General features: G+C 37.4%; 1 protein-coding gene across 1 annotated transcript in view; it reads right to left on the reverse strand.

The window, feature by feature from the left end:
• The window catches only part of gammaCOP (coat protein (coatomer) gamma), a 513,985-nt gene that overhangs the window by 366,042 nt on the left and 126,861 nt on the right, over nucleotides 1–21,082 (reverse strand). The window contains exon 4 of the mRNA XM_067138134.2: nucleotides 3,875–4,041. Coding sequence (XP_066994235.1) covers nucleotides 3,875–4,041 — 167 coding nt within the window. The remainder of the gene's footprint in view (nucleotides 1–3,874; nucleotides 4,042–21,082) is intronic.

Genomic DNA, 21,082 nt, shown 5'->3' on the forward strand with positions numbered 1-21,082 from the left:
GGAAGCGGCCGTGGCCTTAAATAAGGTACAGCCCCAGCATTAGCCTGGTGTGAAAATGGGAAACGACGGATAACCATCTTCAAGGCTGCCAACAGCGGAATTCGAACCCATTATCTTCCGGATGCAAGCTTACAGCTGCACGCCCCTAACCACATGGCTAACTCGCCTGGTATATGTATTTGTAGCACTAATACATTTATAATTTAACAAGTTATAGTATTCTGAAGAAAAAGATAAAATGAGGGTTAATTTTGAGAAATAAGTAATATTTTTGAAAATGTTAATGTGAAATTAACCTTTTCACTGCCGAGTTTTGATGACCAGGCCGGGGGTTCCTTTTAAGGAAGAAGCACTTTTACAGATACATATTTACTGATACTATATATATATATATATATATATATATATATATATTTTACGTCCACATTGGAGCACTGAAATCAAGCTATATACAGTCAGGTCTTATGAATATTGGTTACAAATTTCATTGATGTTTCTTCTTTTATTTCCAGAAATGTTTCATTCTCTCTGACCTGGCTGCCCTTTCTTCATCAGTTATGTTGTACTGTTTGCGTGTATAGGTCTTCAGTTTATGTCTCACGTTGTTATTTCTCAGGATCCTCTTCTCTTCTCTTCTCTTCTCTTCTCTGTTTTCAATTTGTTGAATTATCAAGCCTAATTCATTTGAATCTTCTTGGATTTCTTTGAACCAGTGATTTTTAGTTTTACTATTCCAAAAGTAGTTGAATAAATGTTTGAGTATCCTAGTCTCTGGTAGGCGTGATATGTGACAGAAAAAAAGCAACTCTTCTTTTCCGCATTGTATCTATTACAGACTCAGTGTCCTGGTATACAACTTCATTAGGTAGTAATCGCCATTGTCCATCTACTTGGTGTTTTTTGTTTAGAATTGTTCTAATGATTCGTCTATCTATTTTCTGTAATTTATCTGTAGTTGATTTCGTATTCAAATTGAATAAGGTTTCACTAGCATAGGTTGCTTCAGGCTTAATAACGGAGTTGTAGTGTTTAAATTTTGCATTTATCGAGAGAGATTTCTTCTTGTAGGTTGGCCAAGTAATGTGTTGTGCTTGTTTGAATTTGCTAATTCTATTTTCAACTGATATTTTCTCTTTTAAGTTCCAAGTTATAATCTCTCCAACATATTTAAATTTATTAACAACCTTAATTTGCTTGTTATTAGTCAGTGTGATAGGTGATGTATCCACTTTGAAGGATGGCATCATTTCCATCTTTTCAAAGGAGATTTGTAATCCAATCTTTGTTGCTATTCGTTCTAATTCTTCAATTTGGAGTTTAGCCTCTTTCACACTACTGATACTATTAATGGAATGCATATCATCCCCTTAGCCCCACAGCCCAATACAGGTCTGGGGATGAAGTGAGATTATATTTTACACCATATTTTTATGGCCTGATCCCTTCCTGATGCAAACCTCAGTTGAGAAGATAATAAATATGAAATGAATGATGGTGAATGAAACTGGGTAAGGAAGTGGAAGGAATCAGCTGTGGTTATGAATAGGAACTGTCCCGACATTTGCTTTTGAGTGCAAAAGGGAAAACAAACAAACAAACAAACAAACAAACAAACAAACAAACAAACAAACAAACAAACAAACAAACAAACAAACAAACAAACAAACAAATCTCAGGACTCAGGACAGCTGATGGTGGGGTTTGAACCCACTCACTTGCCGAGTGCAGAGCTTGGCTCCATAGCCGTAGCATATTAATACGCGCGGCTATTCCACTCGGTGATACTATTACTGAAACATAATATAAAATTGTTGATCCAAGAACTGATATTATCAAAATTATTTACATTTAGGGAAAAGTCTGAGGAAGGGGTGACAATTCCGCATGAGATTCATCATTACTACTCTGTCTCGCACTTTCTTGTAGTTCAATGTCGCCACTCAGATATTCTCCATCTTCATTATCAAAATATAGCACTCCAGAATCACTATTGAAGAGGAAACATTCAATTTCTTCGTCAGCAAGAGATGAATGTATACTTCAAGATGCCATGATGGCTACACGTTAGCAAGAAAGATGTTCCACTCCAACAAAGCTGAAATAACACCAGATCGCTTTCAAAACACGTGAAATAGAGTGGTATATCTGCCGTACAGAACTTCTTTGAGCATTTCCACAGAATCTCAAAGCATGACACTATGCGTTCATTTGTGAGACTGGTCAAGTACACACTGCATCAAACCGTATATATACGGGTTCGGCAGGTGATGCACGGCGTTCAATAACGTATATATACGGGTTTGGCAGTAAATGGGTTAAAATCACATTAGCAAACAGCTAATAGCAATAATACCTTAAAATATAATACAATTGTATAATTATTTTAAGTTAGTATAGGTTAATGCTTAACAGAGAAAAAACATTAATTCAAAATCAGTATTTAAAAAGGAAATTATACAAAATTACAAATGTTAATGATTCAGTGAATTGCTGGTGGTGGTGATGATTACTGTTTACAAAGAAGAACTATGAAAAAATAGAATACACCTGAACATTTGGTTCTATCATTCATGTTTACCTAACACTTACAATTAAATTTTATATATTGAAATACATTTCAGCATTTACAATCTTGGTTGGTCCCCCAAATACACTGCCGAGTTGCTTGAGCAACAGCATAAGCAGGCAGTCCAAGGGGCCATGAACCCCTCGGTTTAAGTTTCCAGAAGATGAATAACGTAAATAAAGTTTTATTTGAAAAAAAAAAAAACCTATGCTTGTTTCCCATTTATATTTATTTTAGTATAAATTTTACATTCTGAGTAAATTTTTTCATATTTTTATAACAAATTAAGAAGTGGTTTACACAGGTCATGAAAAATGAAAATACAAAAGTAAAATCCTTCATTATCGTTCTACTTAATATTGCTATGGCAAAATATATACTTATTGTATTTTAAAACCTAGCAAACTATTAAGCAACACATCATTCACTTACAAACTAGTTTCAGACCTAGGTTATAGGAATGATGATTATGTCTTAAGAGAAAAAAGCAGAGAGATCATCAAAACTGGTCCAATAATATACGATTAATTTCTTTTACCACCAAAGACTTAGCCATTATCTCTTATCTTGTTTAACCTGGATCTGCCCAAGATTTTATTTTTTAAAGATATGAAGATCCCAGAGAAGCTTTAAATTTTATTTATTCGACATGTAACTTCTGAGAAAAGGCCTGTGCCATATATGGCACGCTGGGCGGTAGTGCTGTCCTTTGTTTCATATACGGAAATTTGGATGTTATTCCACATTTGGCTTACAGATATGCTTTTATCCAATACTTACTTTTGTAAACCATCAGTATACAAGTTTTTCTTCAATATTTGCATTTATTACAAAAATAATGTTTTTTACCAAGGTTGGGTACTGGCCGCCTGACCCTCGGCAAGACAGTCGTAGGTAGTACCGTCTACTGTCACATACGGTAGCAGGGTGTTCCTGACCTGACAGCTTTCATAGCCAGTGTCTATCAACACTGTTGTTTGGCAGGCTACTTGCAATATATAAAATTCCTATTACTGTCCTATGTCAGTCATAATAACAAATTATGGACACTTCTTGCATGTTTATAGCCAAATTAGATTATAATAATTTGTTAAATTCCATCTTCTAAAGTGTATGCACTCAATATACCACAATTTTACTGTACTTTAATTCCACTGTACATAAAACAAGATGGTGGTGGTGATTATTAGAGAATCAGTATAATGAGAAAGAGTTCCAAATTAATTCATAATACTAATATTGGATAATTTCAGATCAGTACATTCCAAGAAAGAAACAGGTGGTTTGTAATTTTGTATATAGTTATACCTGTCTGAGTTAACAGCTTCTTGAGCTTCATTGACCCATCTCTTGACAACATCCCCAGCAATCTTTGTTAAATGTAGACTGCTCACAAGTGCTGCACTACTCACAGCTGAATTGCGATCCACTATAGCTTGCTTCATGTATCTTTCAATAGCTTGCAACATTGTAACCTGGACAAGAAGAAAAAAAAAAAGTATGATCATTCTTGGTTCACATTCTATTCTAACGAGCTTCTTACACTTAAGTTCAAGTACGCATAAAGAGTTATCTTCACCTTCAATCCTACATACTCTATACAACAATCTAGGCAGGGCCCCAGTGACTATATCTGTCATACCTCCAATAGTCTATTAAAAAAATATGCACAAAGGTCATACTGAAATTGAAGAGCAACAACATTTTTAAAACCAGAATAAATCAATATAGCATAACCAAGTGCACCATCACAATTTACAAGCTTTACACAACACATTGATGTACTGTGACATATCAGTTTTGATCACTTGAGCAAAGGTATTTGTTACAACATGTCTGACAGTGACGTTTTGTTTTGGTAATGTTCTGTCATTGAATTCTTTGTTAAACAGAAAATTCTTTCTAATGAAATTCACCACTAACTTCATCGTACGTGGGACCTACCAGAGTTAGGAGATGGATGAAACATTTCACAGAGGGAAATACAAGCATCCACAATAAGCCTTGTAGCAGTCACCCTCAAGCTGCTGCCATTAAATGCAACATGGAAAGAAACTGACCATGTGGTTGAGAGTACAACTACAGCAAAACTTGCTGTGGAATAAAGTGCAGTGCAGAAAATGACAGCAAAATTAGGTCATCGGGAAAGTAGGTCACCGCCGCGCCCCAAGCTTATAAATGAAAAGACCACAAAATTCAGAAAAAAAGTCCTTGTTTAATATCAACTTCAAAGATGATTTTTACAGTTCCATCATTTTGAACTAGAATGAATGGTTCGTGGAGTGGGTTATTATAGTCACACTCTAATTCATAAACCATGGGCAATGGCTGAGCGGCCTAGTAAGTGGTCTTGAGAGTTGGGATACCAGTTGTTAAGGAAGGAGAGTGGGCATCTCTGATATATTCTGAGTCATGGCCCTCCTTGTGGTCACGCAGCTAGGACTATACAATCTACTGGTGGTTCCTAACCCATTAGAGGAGAGATTCTCACTGGGTCTATGTGTAAGTAAGGTACAATTTTGCATCACAGAATTTTTACCAATCACACTCAGAACGTTTTAAGCAAGCTTTGGACCTATGGGTATAACAGAGTCCCACTTCCATTTGACAGGAAAAGGACTCCTTGACAGAGTCCTGCAGCCAGACCCACCGCGCAGCACTTCAAACCCACGGGCTCCGGCAGCCCAGCCCGTGCAGTGCCGTTCTCTTCTGATGCGGCAGCGTACTGGCCCACAGCACTGGGCGGGTTCAGTAGAATAACCTTGAGTACTTCTCCACAATAACATGTGCGCCGTGCACAACGAAATGTTCACGTCACACTACTATTCGGATCATTCACTCTACGAATTCCCGTACGCTAATAACATACTTTAAAGTAAGCAAATCGCATTTGGAAATTAAACGGTAGAGATTTATCCTGCACTGTAATAATAATAATAATAATAATAATAATAATAATAATAATAATAATTGAAAACAAACAGAAACTTTGTTATAAACTAATATTCGTTTTGACATCAAGTTAACTGAAAACGAATCTAAATAACACGAAGCATATTCATAGGACTTCATTCGCATTTACCTCAAATAAAATACAAACAGAAATGACGTGCAATATGCCAACAACAAAAACAAACCTGAACATAGCTTTTACTTAGTGTGCGTAGTTTACTGGTCATTGTCAATGGTGGTGGAATGGAATTACTGTGAATGAAAAAAAGAGCATCAGCAATTGTCTGGTTGTAGAAGAGAATGAAGCCCGCTGAACTGAAATTTCTCTCTGAAGCTGAACTTGATGCTTGCATACATAATACTTTCTTAGCGATCTGGTGAAATTTTGAATAGTTTTGTCCATTTGTTTTCCAATAGGATGCTATATCTATTTTCTTCCATTCCACAATTTTGCTTTAAATATCTTTCCAGCTCATCTGTTGGAATAGGAGCATCATGAACGTCTTCATTACTTTGGCAGGTTGTGCCATAGTCGTGGAGTCTGATGACACGGAAACATTAGAATGCTCGTCATTCAAGCACACCTTGTGCATCGTAAGTTTTTATCTAATCATAAAAAGATAAAATTAGTCCGACTCCTTTAATCTACAGTATACTAATATAATAAAGAGAGAGCGCGAATTGTGATAGTTTCTGTATATATGGAGGGTAATCTCAGAAACTACTGGACAGATTCTAAAAAATCCTTTTACTAATGTAAATATACATTATCCCTGAGACACATGGGCTGTATTTTATTTTCAAAACAATTTGAGGTTCGGGGGGGGGGGGGCGACGGGGGAGATATAAAAATAATAGGCTAATATAGGCGAAATATTGAATTTGTCGTGCAAGGACGAGACTAAGCTCATTTTAAGCCCCGGTGACCCAAAGAACAAATGTTGGTAAGCCTTCCGGGCCCGAAAACCACATTTTAAGGACCTAAAACCGACCGTTATGGAGATATTGGCGCCACACTACCCTGCTCTCGGAATCGGATATGGAAATGAACTATCGTAACCATGGCAACGCCAGCTCCAGGATTCTACAGCAGCGAGATTATGCGTGTACATTTGGGCATAGCTGCCAAACAAAATTTGTACACATAATCCCGGAGCATATGTACAATATATCTCAAAAACTTAACATGTTACAGACGTGAAGTGGTATTTATAATCTATTTTAAAAATAAAGAGAGATGTATTTTTTTCAGAAAAGACACTTAAGGGGGGCGGGGGCAGGGCTGAAATGTGGGTTGGCATGAATTCTTAAGATGAGCATATCTACAGTATATCACAAACACGTAACACGTTCCAGATGTGAAAATTGATATTTTTAATATTTTAAAAATAAAAAAACAGGTATTATTTTGTTTTTTAAAAACCAAGGGACTGAAAAGGGGGTTGAATTAATTTTATTATGGTACTGATATCTCAAAAATGAAGTTGTTACAGTCGTAAAAATTGGTATTTAGAGTCTCCTTTAAGAAGAAAGGAATACGTTTCCTTTTAGTTTTGGAAAATCCACTTGAAAGAAATGAAATATTAGTTGAATTATTTGTATGAGGATGCTTATATCTAAAAAACCTAAAGGTTGCAGACGTGAAAATGGGTATTTTTACATCACATTTAAAAATAAAAACACTCCTTTTTGGGGTAAAATTAACTTCAGAAGGGGGGGGGGGGGGGGGGAGGCGTTGAAATAAGTGTTGAATTATTTTCATGTGGATACAAATATCTGAAGAAGATGTTTGGAGACTTAACCTCACACTACTGCAATATATTTTATTTCCATTCCCCATTAGACATCCGGATGATCTAACATAACATCTTTGTGACTTAGTCTAATGGCTGTATTATAATTATGTACTAGCTGATGGCCATGAAAGGCCAAAACCGGTACTAGTGTAAAATCCATTTACAATAAATAAGTATTGATCGGTGGATCACTTTTCTTGTCTCTACATCGATTCCAATCAACACGGAAAATGAAATTTATAAATAATAATAGGCAGGGGATACCGCGGATGTATTCCACATGTGCGTCCCCCACCCGCAGGGGCAGCAGCATTTCAAAATATACTGGTGTCTGGTCTATGTGACCAATCTGAGAGAGTAAATACAAATTTCTCCAGTGCAAATTGATAATAAATCTGTGGAAATAAACAATCTTTTCTTCATAATTAGCTGGGAGATGATGTGCAATGCTAGTTTTCCGACAAAAACTGAAGTTCATCATCATATCATAATCTGAATTCCCCTTTTTTCCAGCTGACATTGGGTGGAAGCAAATATGGTTCCTCTCCACTTTGTCCTGCCTCTCCACCACTCCTCATCCAACACATTGTTCCAGTCCAGGTTCCGTTGTCCTATGCAGTTCTTTACAGATTCCATCCATCGTAATCTTGGTCACCTTCATCCTCTCTTCCTGGTCATCTGTTTTTCCAGTACTTGTCTTTGCAGTATTTCTTATTTCAACCATTGGACATGTCCAAACCACCTCAATCTGTTCTGTCCCAGTTTGTTTAATTTTTGCATGTTTAGCTCTTTTAGTATGTCTTGTATTTCTCACTCTATCCCTCTTTTCTTCTGTACCACACTCCTCAGGAATTTCATTTCAGCTGCCTGTACTCTACTCCCATCTCTCTCAGTCCCCGCCCAGGTTTCGGCTACATATGTCATAATTAATATCCCTTGTACATTACTTTTTTAGCCTTAATTGGTACATCCCTTTCCATGTTAATTTATCTCCATACCTGGTAGTAAAAGGCACTCATCAGTTGTATCCTCCTGCTAATTTCCATATCCAGCCTTCCATTTTTTGTCAGTTCACTTCCCAAGTATTTGAAGTTATCTACTACTTCCAGTTCCTTTCTCCAACTCTGATAGCTCCTTTTCCTTCTTTATTTCATCTACACATCACCATTGCCTTGCAGTTCTGCACGTTGATCCTAAACCCCTACTGTCTAATCCTTTTATTCAGTACATTCAGTTGTTGTATGTCGTCCTCATCTTCTCCCCAGATCATATCATCTGCAATCATCATTACATACATACTTTACCTCTATAATTTTCCCTTGTTGCCTTTAAGGTCATCCATAACCATTAAGAACAGCAAATGTGACAACATACTCCCTTGTTTTAGTCCGTTGACAATTCCATACCACTCTATTCTACCCACTGCTATCCTCACACATACGTAACAGTTATCATATATTGCTTTTATCATTCTTATTGGTTCCTTGCCAATACCCCTGTGTGTCACACTTTTCCAAACTATTGACCTAGCGATGCTGTGGTATGCCTTTTCAAATCTATAAAAGTCATTACTATAACCTTCCCTTATTCCCAGCTCTTTTCCATTATCTATCTCGGAACGAAAATCGGTTCTACTGTTGACCTTCCACTTCTGAATCCAAATAGTTCCTCTTGCAACTGCCTTTCCACCTTTTCTCTAATTCTGTTTTCCAATATCCATTCCATTATCTTGGCAACATGAGAGAGGACGGAAATTTCTCGGCAGGTACTACACATCATCTTATCTCCTTTCTTGAATGGCGGTAATATACCCCACTTTTCCCAATCCTTTGGCGCTTTTCTCTCCCCATACACATTTGAGTATCCTATAGGTCCACTTGCGTCCCGCTGGTCCCGCAGCCTTGGCCACTTCATCTACTCCCAACAGCTTTTCCCCATTCTTCACCAATTTAACTGCCCGTTCCACCTCTGTCACTGTAATGTCTACTTCTTTTCCTGTTACTATTTCTATTCCTGCTGTCTGGATACCTTCTCCACGTGTCTAGTTTCTCACATTCAGCAGTTCAGTGAAATACTCTTCCTCTCTGTGCATTATCTCTTCTTGTTTTGTCAGTATTACTCCTTCTTTATTCTTCACAAATCCTGTGTTCATCGTTTCATTCCTACAGTTTCTTATAATTCCTAATAATAATTGAAGACTTCGGGGGTAAATAACAACTCATATTTTCTGAGATACAATGAATTTTCATAAAATATTTACTGATAAATTGTTTAATCTTTGAAACATCTTATTCGTTTAATCTTTGAAACATCTTATTCAACACAATGGTACATGTAATCCTTCTTTATAACATTCTGGAAAAAAATGCATACAAAACCAGTATTACAGGTAATTAGAGTATATTAAACACTGAATGTGCCTATCAATTTGAGGGTTATAATTGTTTACTTCAATATTGATAAAAGTAGTGAACTGACAATACCAGAAATCATCTCAGTTTCTGAAGTTCTGGCCAAAAACTACTTTAATGGTTTTCGAATACGCTGAGCAGCCGGAATTTTGTCCCGCAGGAATTTTTTTAACATGCCGGTAAATCTACCTGACACGATGCCGATGTATTTCTGCACCTTTAGTTACCACTGCAGTGAGCCAGGATCAGAGTTACTGGCTGTATGGTCCACTCTATTACCATAGCGGATTGGACCAGCCAGACAATGAAGTTATTTCATTCAAAAACATGCATCAGGAGCACTGAACCAACCTTGATGCAGCTAACTTAATGACTCGTAATTTTTAGCTCACTTATATAAACGTGCCCTTCAAATGATAGATTTTACTTGTGACCATGTCCCCAAACAGTCTCTTTTCGGTCACATATTCACATATACTGTTTTTGATTAGTGTAATCCAAGGTTCTTAAACACTACTAAAGGTTGGGCCCACCACGAGCCGAGCTGCTATTGGTTAACGAAATGACGCCACAGTAGGAGCAAAGCAGCCGAGCCCAGAGAGCGCAAATCAGTAGGAATCCCATATTATCAGCAAACATTACAGTTTCTCAGAATTAATTGCAGACCAGACATATATTACTGCTGTTATAAGATTGAAAAAGAGTACAGAATAGTAACTTTTCATTATTTCCATTACGAATAAGCCGTAAATGTAACGTGACGGCACACTGACCAACGCTTAAAATTTATTAACATTTCCAAGTTCCCCTATTTAGTTTGAGGAAGGTTACGCACTTTCAATCTGTAAACATAGTCTAAATATTTAGAGATATGAAATCTTTGTCATATTAAATACTGACAGCAGAAATTCCGTTATGGAACTAGTGTACGTTAACATACGATATACTGACTCACTTCCGCAGGTATCGAGTTTAAAGCTTAACACATATTATAACAGCAGCAGAAGTAAGTTCATATTCGAAATCATGCATAGATAGTGCTGGAAAACCTGCAACCTGTTTTCCAGTCTTTGACCGGTCAGGGATTTAATGAATGAACCATATATAGGCTATTATTACAATGGGGTCGCCACTCCCAAAGTGATTTATTTATGACTGATAAATGCTATGAAATGATAATGGAGAGAGTTGCTGGAATGAAAGATGACAGGGAAAACCGGAGTACCCGGAAAAAAACCTGTCCCGCCCCCGCTTTGACCAGCACAAATCTCACATGGAGTAACCGGGGTTTGAACCATGGTATCCAGTGGTGAGAAGCCGACGCGCTGCCATCTGAGCCACGGAGGATCCGCATAGATAGTCTACTTTTTTAAAATTAAACAATAAGAAGGAACAAGAAAAACACTTCATTAGAACACAGTCCTACCTGTGAGATTAGATGTCATGAAGAGGTTGCTTTTGAAGATGAAATCCACTGTCGGGCCTTTCGCCGATGAGCTGCTATGGATTTTTATTCTCGTTCTAACATACATTTTTAATATTTCTGGTGGTACAGCGGGGAATTTACTGCTAATTATTTGACACACTTTTCGTATAATATTAGGTATGCATCACAGTTCAGCACGTCCGTGAGTGTCCCTGAAAATTAACTCAAATTCCTTTATTTGGTTTACCATTCTAACGATGGAACGAGTAGACCTCCCCGAGATAACATTTCTATCCATCCCACAGGGGCTGTACCAGAAGAAATGTAAAGCATTTCCCCAGTGGGACTTCGCATTGACCTGTCATATTTTCTTTCACGGTCGGCGATGTAGGCGGCGAGGTACCGAAATCCCTCTGCTGAACAATCAGGTGTCGCTGTAGATTGCGGTGAATCTTTTTTTTTTTTTTTTTTTTTTGCTATTCGCTTTATGTCGCACCGACACAGATAGGTCTTATGGCAACGATGGGACAGGAAAGGCCTAGGAATGAGAAGGAAGCGTCCGTGGCCTTAATTAAGGTACAGCCCCAGCTTTTGCCTGTTGTGAAAATGGAAAACCACGGAAAACCATCATCAGGGCTGCCGACAGTAGGGTTCGAACCCACTATCTCCTGAATACCCGATACTGGCCGCACTTAAGCGACTGCAGCTATCGAGCTTGATCGGTGAATCATTAATGGCACGGTTTTCTATCGCAACGATACTGTACTATGAACACATAAATTTCACTCCAGCTACTGTTACACTGTTCACGCAACTAACAAAAAGAAAATAAGCGCACCTCACTGCACGAAAAACAGCAACTTAACAGAGATCTCACAGAAACGAACTACGACACACACACTACGCAAAATACAGTAGGCCACTATATAAACCAACAGCAATATACGGAAAGAAATAACGTATAGTTATTACGTGGATCATTTCTTTATAAGACAATAATATATAAACAACGAAATGAGATACACGTGCGATTGTATGCTACACAGTCACGGTGCTCCTGTGATGACATCACGAGCAGAACGAGGGAAAACTAACATTACTGCGCAATCAATCTGGGCCACCCGTGAGTGTAATCAAGACCATTTAAACAATCATCTGTCAATAATATGCTTATTTTCATTGTTTTGTTCACCATAAAGAGATTTTCTTTACAAGAAAGCACATCTTTAAGAACATGATCCAACATCGAGGAAATGTGGATTGTGATTGTTTACTGCAGAGACATGTGGCTTGTTATGAAAATGAAGCTGCATTGTGCTACCATCTCTTGTTAAATCAACAAAATTCTTGAAAAAATAAAGCTTCATGTTGGATATAGAGGCCAAAGATTTACCGCCTAAGTTACCTAGCCCGGCATCTTAGAGTAATAACCAGACATTTTAAAATTTTATATGATGCAGTTGTTGTTTGTGTCACCAGTACACAGACTGATTTGATGCAGATCTCCAAGCCACCCTATCCGGTGCTAACCTTTTCATTTCTCTGCAACTATTGCATCCTACATCTGCTGTAATATGCTTGTCATATACCTTCGTTTACCCCTACCGTTCTTACTGTCTACACTTCCTTCAAAAAACAACTGAACAAGTCCTGGGTGTCTTAAGATGTATCCTATCATTCTATCTCTTCTTCTCGTTAAATTTACCCAAATCAATCTCCTCTCACCAATTCAATTCAGTATCTCTTAATTCGTGATTCGATCTATCCATCTCACCTTCAACATTCTTCTGTAACACCGCATTTCGAAAGTTTCTATTCTCTTTCATTCTGAGCTAGTTATTGTCCATGTTTCATTTCCATGCAATGCCACACTCCAGACGAAAGTCTTCACAAACATCTTTCTAATTCCTTTATCAATGTTTGAGATGAGCAAATTTCTTTTCTTAAGAAACCTCTTCCTTGCTTCTGCTAGTCTGCATTTTATGTCCTCCTTACTTCTGCCATCGTTAGTTATTTTACTACCTAAGTAACAATATCTACTTCCTTTAAGACTTCATTTCCTAATCTAACATTTCCTGCACCACTTGGCTTCATTCAACTGCACTCCATTACTTTTGTTTTGGACTTATTTATTTTCATCTTGTACTCCTTACCCAAGACTTCGTCCATACCATTCAGCAACTTCTCAAGATCTTCTGCAGTCTCAGATAAAATAACAATATCATCAGCAAATCTCAAGGTTTTGATTTCCTTTCCTTGGATTGTGATTCCCTTTCCAAATTCCTCTTTGATTTCCTTTACTGCCTGTTCTATGTAAACATTGAAACGGAGGGGGACAAACTGCAGCCTTGCCTCACTCCTTTCTGGATTGCTGCTTCTTTTTCAAAGCCCTTGACTCTTATCACTGCAGACTGATTTTTATATAGATTGTAGATAATTCTTCGTTCTCGGTATCTGATCCCAATCACCAGAATCTTAAATAGCTTGATCCAATCAACATTATCAAATGCCTTTTCTAGATCTACGAACGCCATACACGTGGGCTTGTCCTTCTTAATTCGATCCTCTATCAGGAGTAAAGTCAGGATTGCTTCACGTGTTGCTACATTTCCTCTGAATCCAAATTGATCTTCTCCCAACTCAGTTTCAACTTTTCTTTCCATTCTTCTGTAAATAAAACATTTTAAAACTTTGCAGGCATGAGATACTAAACTAATGGTGTGGTAGTTTTCACACTTGTCAGCACCGGCTTTCTTAGGAATAGGTATAACAACATTCTGCCAAAAATCGGATGGCACTTCTCCTGTCTCATACATCTTACACACTAAATGGAATAATCTTGCCATGCTGGTTTCTCCTAAGGCAGTCAGTCATCAATTCCAGGTGCCTTGTTCCTATTTAGGTCGCTCACAGCTCTGTCAACTCTGACCTCAAAATTAGATCTCCCATTTCATCAGCATCAACAGCCTCTTCTTCTTCCAGAACCAAATCATCTACATCTTTACCTTCATACAACTGTTGGATATGTTCCTGCCATCTTTCTGCTTTGCCTTTTTCCCTAGAAGTGGCTTTCCGTCAGAGCTCTTAATATTCATACACCTAGATTTCCTTTCCGCAAAGGTTTCCTTTATTTTCCTGTATGCAGCATCTACCTTTCCTAGGACCATACAACCTTCGATATCCTTGCACTTCTCCTTCAGCCATTCTTCCTTAGCTACCTTGCACTTTCTATCCACTTCATTCTTTAATCGCCTGTATTCTTTCCTGACCTCTCATTTCCAGCATTCTTGTATTTTCATCATTCATCAATCAGGTCTAGTATCTCCTGAGTTATCCAATGATTCTTAGGTTTTTTTCCCTTCCTAACGTTTCTTCAGCAGCCCTACCGACTTCATTTTTCATGACTATCCACTCTTCATCTATGTGTTTCCTTCAGCCTTTTCATTTAGTCCTTGTTCAACATGTTCCTTGAAAGAATCCCTCACACTCTTTTCTTTGAACTTGTCTAGATCCCATGTCCTTGCATTCCTTCCTTTCTTCAATTTCTTCAACTTCAGATGGCATTTCATGACCAAAAAGTTGTGGTCTGAGTCCACGTAAGTGTTAGTAAGGACTAAATTATGATTGGTGCAGAATTCAACCAGCCGACTTCCTCTTTCGTTCCTTTGTCCCAATCTGAATTTTCCTTCTTTTCCTTGGCCTGAAGTATTGGTACATCAACAAAGTAGAAAACGTTATAACTTAGTCGCGTAAAGAACGTGCAAAGAGCGGTTATGTTAATAAAATTTCAGTATAATGACAACAGTTAGTAGTATGTGTTATCATGATTTGATAATAATCATGAATATTAATACCAATACTGTTGCAAAAGATATTTTACATCACAGCATGTAAATAGTTACAACAACATTCAAAACCACATGATAAACACAGCTTTTAGCCACCTGGAAAACGTATCTTTCATTTTTTTTTCTTCTGATGAACTTCCATCATCTTCCAGGATTTCAGTGTAATCTAGATCCTTTAAACTATCATATCTGTCAATAATATCCTTATTTTCATTGTTCTGTTTACCATAAATGAGATTTTCTTTACAAGAAAGCACATCTTCAAGAACATGATCCACCATTTTGGAAATGTGGATAGTGATTCTGTTTAATGCAGAGACATGATGCATGTTATGAAAATGAAGCTGAATTGTGCTAACTTCTCTTGTTAAATCAACAAAATTCTTGAATAAAATAAAGCTTCATGTTGGATATAACAATTTACAGCAAAGAACTGAAAAATCTAAAATATGAGGATTATCACTTTTTACCTCCGAGGTCTTCAATTATTCCCCACAGTTCAAATCTTCCTTTACTTCCTGGGTGAATGTTTCCCAACTTTTCTGCGCCTACTACTATTTTGCAAATACTCTTTGTTTCCATGTACCTGGCTCTACTTTCTTCAGTTTTCTCCTTTCCCTTTATTTTTCACTCTCTCATTCCACCATGTTGTCTCTTTCTTACCTTTCCTGATGTTCTGCCACATGTTTTCTCTGCACACAATACAAATGCTTTCTTAAAATTATTCTGTTCCTGCTTAATATGACCAATATCTGTCCTTGGAATAAGTTTTTGTAATTCTTTCCTGAGCTCTTCCTGAACCTCCTCTTCCTTCAATCTCCAGATGCAAATCTTTCTTTCTCTTTTTTCTTGTAGTTTTGTGACCTTACCTACTTTCAACTTTGCTATCACTGCTGTGTGGTCACCCCCAAAGGCTTTCTCAGGCATAGCTGTAACATCTGTAAGATCTTTCCAATGTCCTTTTTACACTAAAGCGTAATCAATCAAAGATTTTGTTCTTCTGTCTATTTTTCTTTGTGAACTATGTGTTTTTTTATTATTAGGTTGTTCAAGTCTGGGTTCGCCACTCCCAAAGGCATTTTAGAATTGCTGCCAGCAGGTGATGAAGCTGCTCCTAACATGGAGTACAGACATCTTTGCTGCTGCCCCTAACCTGTGGACAGACATTGCTTGATGGGTTCCAGTGTCATTTCCTGCACCGAGGCGACCATCAACCAACCAAATAGAACTCATCCGCCTGAAGCAGTTGTTGCTCATGGAGGATCGAGTTATTTCTTACAGCACGACACTCGGCACAGAGTTACTGGCTGTATGGTCTACACTATTACCATAGCTGACTGGACCAGCCAATGAAGTTATTTCATTCAAAAACATGCATCAGGAGCACTGTACAAACCTTGATGCAGCTAGCCTAATGACTCATAATTTTTAGCTCACTTGTATTTAACATGCCATTCAAATGAAAGATTTAACTTGTGACCATACCTCCAAGCAGTCTCTTTTCGGTCACATATTCATAAATTAATATACTGTTTTTGATTTCTGTAAACATCACTCTTTGTCCGTCAAATGCCTACCAGTAGCTGTTTGTCTGGTCAAGACAAGTTTTCTTTTTCCTCCGATGACGTTACGCAACTCTCGTCCACAATGTACTTTCATCCCACCAATTTGCTCTGCTTTTCCAATAATGTAGAGCTTTTCTTCAGCCATGAACAACCCGTGATGAGCACTATGCTACCACTTAAACATACGCCACATACAGTAGATAACACAATGCATACACTATACGCTTCTCGCTTGTGGTGAGAACAAAGTTGCCAACAGAGTAGGCAGAAAAATACCAATTACCAGATTTCTGTACGTCCATACAGCTTCATTCATTGAGTTCATTCCTAACTTAGCCCAAATACAGTAGAGACAATATGCGACACTTCCGGATTTAGCCTTGTAAAAATGGGAGACAATTTGCAAGTGGCGCTCCTAGTGGCGTGACCTGAAAATCTGTGCTAAATTCAAATTCAATGGAAATGTATAAATAAATTAGTCTAGAAAGAAGGTGTTGCTAAAATATTAACTTCAAAGTTACTAAAGCAATTCTGGATACATGAATGAAGAATTATTTAACAGGTTATTATTTAAAGATTGAAATCAGACATATAATCGAGATGTGAAATGCACTGATGTGAAAGGGTTTGATCTTTCATTTATGCATTATTTTTTTAGCTTTAGCATACCTGCCTGAACTTTCACGGCTAGATTTGTCTTTTTTTTTCTCATTTAAAAGCATTGTACATGGCATTAGGACACTTGTCAATAAAAATATCGGCACATTCCTTACACACGATTCAATGAATTTACATTTAAGAGCTGGACAATTTTCCTTTGAAGTTGAAGCCTACTAACAGAAAGAAAATCTATAAATTTAGCCACAAAAACATTCAAAATTTCCCTATAAGCAATACTTGCCATTACATTAGGGTAAAGCAAATTTGCATCATCATCACATTTCTTAAATCAAATATTTTCTTCAGTGCTTGACAATGCATTACGGCATTCCAAAGGGGTAACTTGGAACACAACCAGCCACACACATATGCATACGCATTTTCCTGAATTAAATCAAAACCCGCATATCACACCAACAACAACACACCGGTATTGGAGGTTAACTACTGCACTAATAGAATAAAATAAGCTTATTATACTTTAAGCCAGTTAAAATATGGGTCGCGCAGGTCAGAAGTTTAGGAAGTAGGCCCTCTATAAATATATCTATGTAACTGGAGGGATATATATGCAAACACAGTATTTACTTACATTTTCTTGTCACGAGGGAAATGGAAGAAAGACCGCGAATCCTTCTGCACTTCACAGTTATTGCAGCCAAACGCAGAATATAAAGGAATGACACACGCTACTATTTACTTATGTCAACCTAATCCAAAGGCATAAATAACCCAAAAACTTCACAAACAAATACACGTGCTCTTATGACAGAATCAGTAGCACTCAGGTCACTCTGCTAGATAGAGCTCTAATCGCTGTCCCTCGATATCTTGCAGTGTCGCGTATTGTCTCTACTGTATATGCTTAGCCTTTATCCCCTCATTCTGAGTATCCTCTTGCCATTGATCTCACCTGTTTTTTATCAGCAATCACTCTCGCTACTGTCATGCCTGTTACTTCTAATTTATGAAAAATATATCCTTATTCCACCCAGCTTTCTCTCCCATAAAGCAAAACTGATCTGAAAACAGACCAGTGTAATGATTGCTTCATCCAGGAGCCGACTTCCTTCTTACAGAATATTGTTGATTGCAACTGTGAATTGGCTGCATTAGTTTTGCTGCACCTTGATTCAATCTCACTTGCTTTACCAGCATCGTGGGAGGACACACATCCTAAATACTTGAAATAATGTACCTGTTCCAGCTTTGTATTCCAAACCTGATATTCATTTCTCTTAGATTTCTTACCTACTGACAATTTAGTCTTGGAAAGGCTAATCTTCATACCATACTCATTGCACCTAATTTCAAGTTCCAAGATATTAGACTGCAGGCTTTCGGCACAATCTGCCATCAAGATCAAGTCGCTGCTATAGGCCAAACTGCTTACTACATTTTCACCTAGCTAAGTCCCTCCCTGCTACTTAATACCCTAGAGTAGATGATCCATATAAACTATGAACAAAGGTGAAATATTACAGCCTTATCTAACCTTTGTAAGTATCTTGAACCAAGACTCATTCTACCATTAATTCTCACCAAAGCGTGTAACTGTTACGCTTGAATAATACTTCTGAATTTCAAATTTATAGGAAACCTACTCATTCACCCATAACTATTAAAGATTCATCTTGCGCGGCTGTGAGCTTGCACCCGGGAGATAGTAGGTTCGAATCCCACTATTGGCAGCCCTGAAAATGGTTTTCCATGGTTTCCCATTTTCACACCAGGCAAATGCTGGGGCTGTACCTTAATTAAGGCCACAGCCGCTTCCTTCTAACAACTCCTAGGCCTTTCCTATCCCATCATCGCCATAAGACCTATCTGTGTCGGTGCAACGTAAAGACCCTAGCAAAGAAAAGGATTCATCCTTGTATCCTAAGACCCAAAAACTAGCTGCCTATCATAATCTAATATATAGGGCACTAAAAATTCCTCTTTTGCCAAAAAGTTTGGAAATGGAGCTAAATTACATAAGACAGTCAGCTCAGTTCAATGAATTTAAAATAAATGCAATCAATTGGTTAATTAATAAGATCAAAATTAGGCCATCCTCCAACCTAGTCCCAGAGAAATCAAAGAAAAATAGCTACGCCACATTTACATATAATAGCCCAGCTATTCATCAGATCACTACTGTTTTTAAAAAAACACAACGTCAACATAGCCTTCAAGACAGCAAACAACAACCAGAACATATTCCTCAACCACAATAAGGTAAATAATAATAACGTTTACTCAAGATCTGGTTTTTATAGGTTAAAATGCACACAATGTGGATTCACGTATGTTAGTCAAACGGGGAGGAGCTTTTACACAAGGTATCTGGAACATTACAATGCTTCCAAACATAACAAGTATTCCGCCATGAGCCAGCATATGAATGAAACGGGACATAAATTCACCTCAATAGAGAAAGATTTGACAATCGTTAGAAGCCTAGGTAAGGGTAAGTTATTAAGTGAGACGGAAAACTTGTACATTTATTTGGAACAAACTTATAATAAAAACAATAATCTTAACTACGTCACTGACAACAAAAATCCGTTATATGAGGCAAATCCAAGGTTAATCCAGGCTGTGAATCAGAATAAAGTCCCCAGTATATTCCAGGCACAACATGCACGCACTCCAATTGCCATGCCTAATGCTGGGCCCGCCCAATCCAATTCGAGTAATGCCTCTCTGGCAATAACAACATGTGCACAAGTTAAAACTCACTCCTCTTCCCCCTCTACGCTCCACCCCTCCGATACCGCATCAATACTTCACTAGAAGTAACAAGCTTAGTCGTTTAGACACAACCAGAGCAAGTGGATCCAGCTAACATCTGACTGGACAAGTCAGTTCGTCCACTTTTATGGGGTATAACACTTTCATCTTTACAATTATTATGTGGGCTCTACATTCATCATTCTAAATTCCTTTTTTCTCTCATTCAGTTACAGACAATACTCATAAATCCTCCCAAGGTTGAACAATGCACCAACAGGAACATTAATCTGACAAGAATGGCACAAAATTCCAGGAAACATTTTATCAGATGAGCACTGACTAATGAATGATATTAACAATATGTTCTAACATACATGTTTTAACCTATAAAATATTACCATCCAAACATGCTTCTTTCTAAAGGAATATTAAAACCCAACAAGATTGGCATGATACCACAGTTCCGTTTTTGTAACGATATACTTACGACATAAGTGACCATAACCACCTTTGAACAAACACAACTGTATAAACCTTCAACCCAATGTTTCATCCATACAGTTGGAGAAGTTCCAAATTACACTGTGATCAATTTCTAGTACACATGAACACATTTGTATAAACTTTCATCCATACAGTAGGAGAAGTTTCCAATTTAAGCTTTTAACAATTTCTAGTCATTGTAAGATAATATCTATTGCTTCCTTGTACACTTAATAAACTATGTAAATATCACCTAAAGCACAACATTTTATAAAAAAAAAAATTAGCATAAGAACATTGTATTTAGTTTTTAAGTTCTAATGTTTAATAGTTTTAAGACTCGACCTTAAGATTATTAGGCTGAAGATGCCACAACTAGGGTAAAAATGTTCCTAATTAGTGTTTGTAATTCATGTAGGATTTAATCACTACAGAATGTCATTGTATTGAATAGGTGGACACAATAAATTTATTCTCGAAAGAATTTACCTTAAAGTTCAAAAGATGTTGCTTGAATGATAAAGTCCAGTCCAAGGTAACATTGAGATATTTAGGATACCTATTGTCATTAAGTACTTGATTGGAGAAGGTAATATTTAGTTTTAAGTTAGCAAGCCAGCTGCTCAAAAGAAAGCAAGAAACCACCCTCTAGGCTGT

Source organism: Anabrus simplex, chromosome 1 (genome assembly GCF_040414725.1).
Source record: "Anabrus simplex isolate iqAnaSimp1 chromosome 1, ASM4041472v1, whole genome shotgun sequence".
In the NCBI taxonomy this organism is placed as follows: domain Eukaryota; kingdom Metazoa; phylum Arthropoda; class Insecta; order Orthoptera; family Tettigoniidae; genus Anabrus; species Anabrus simplex.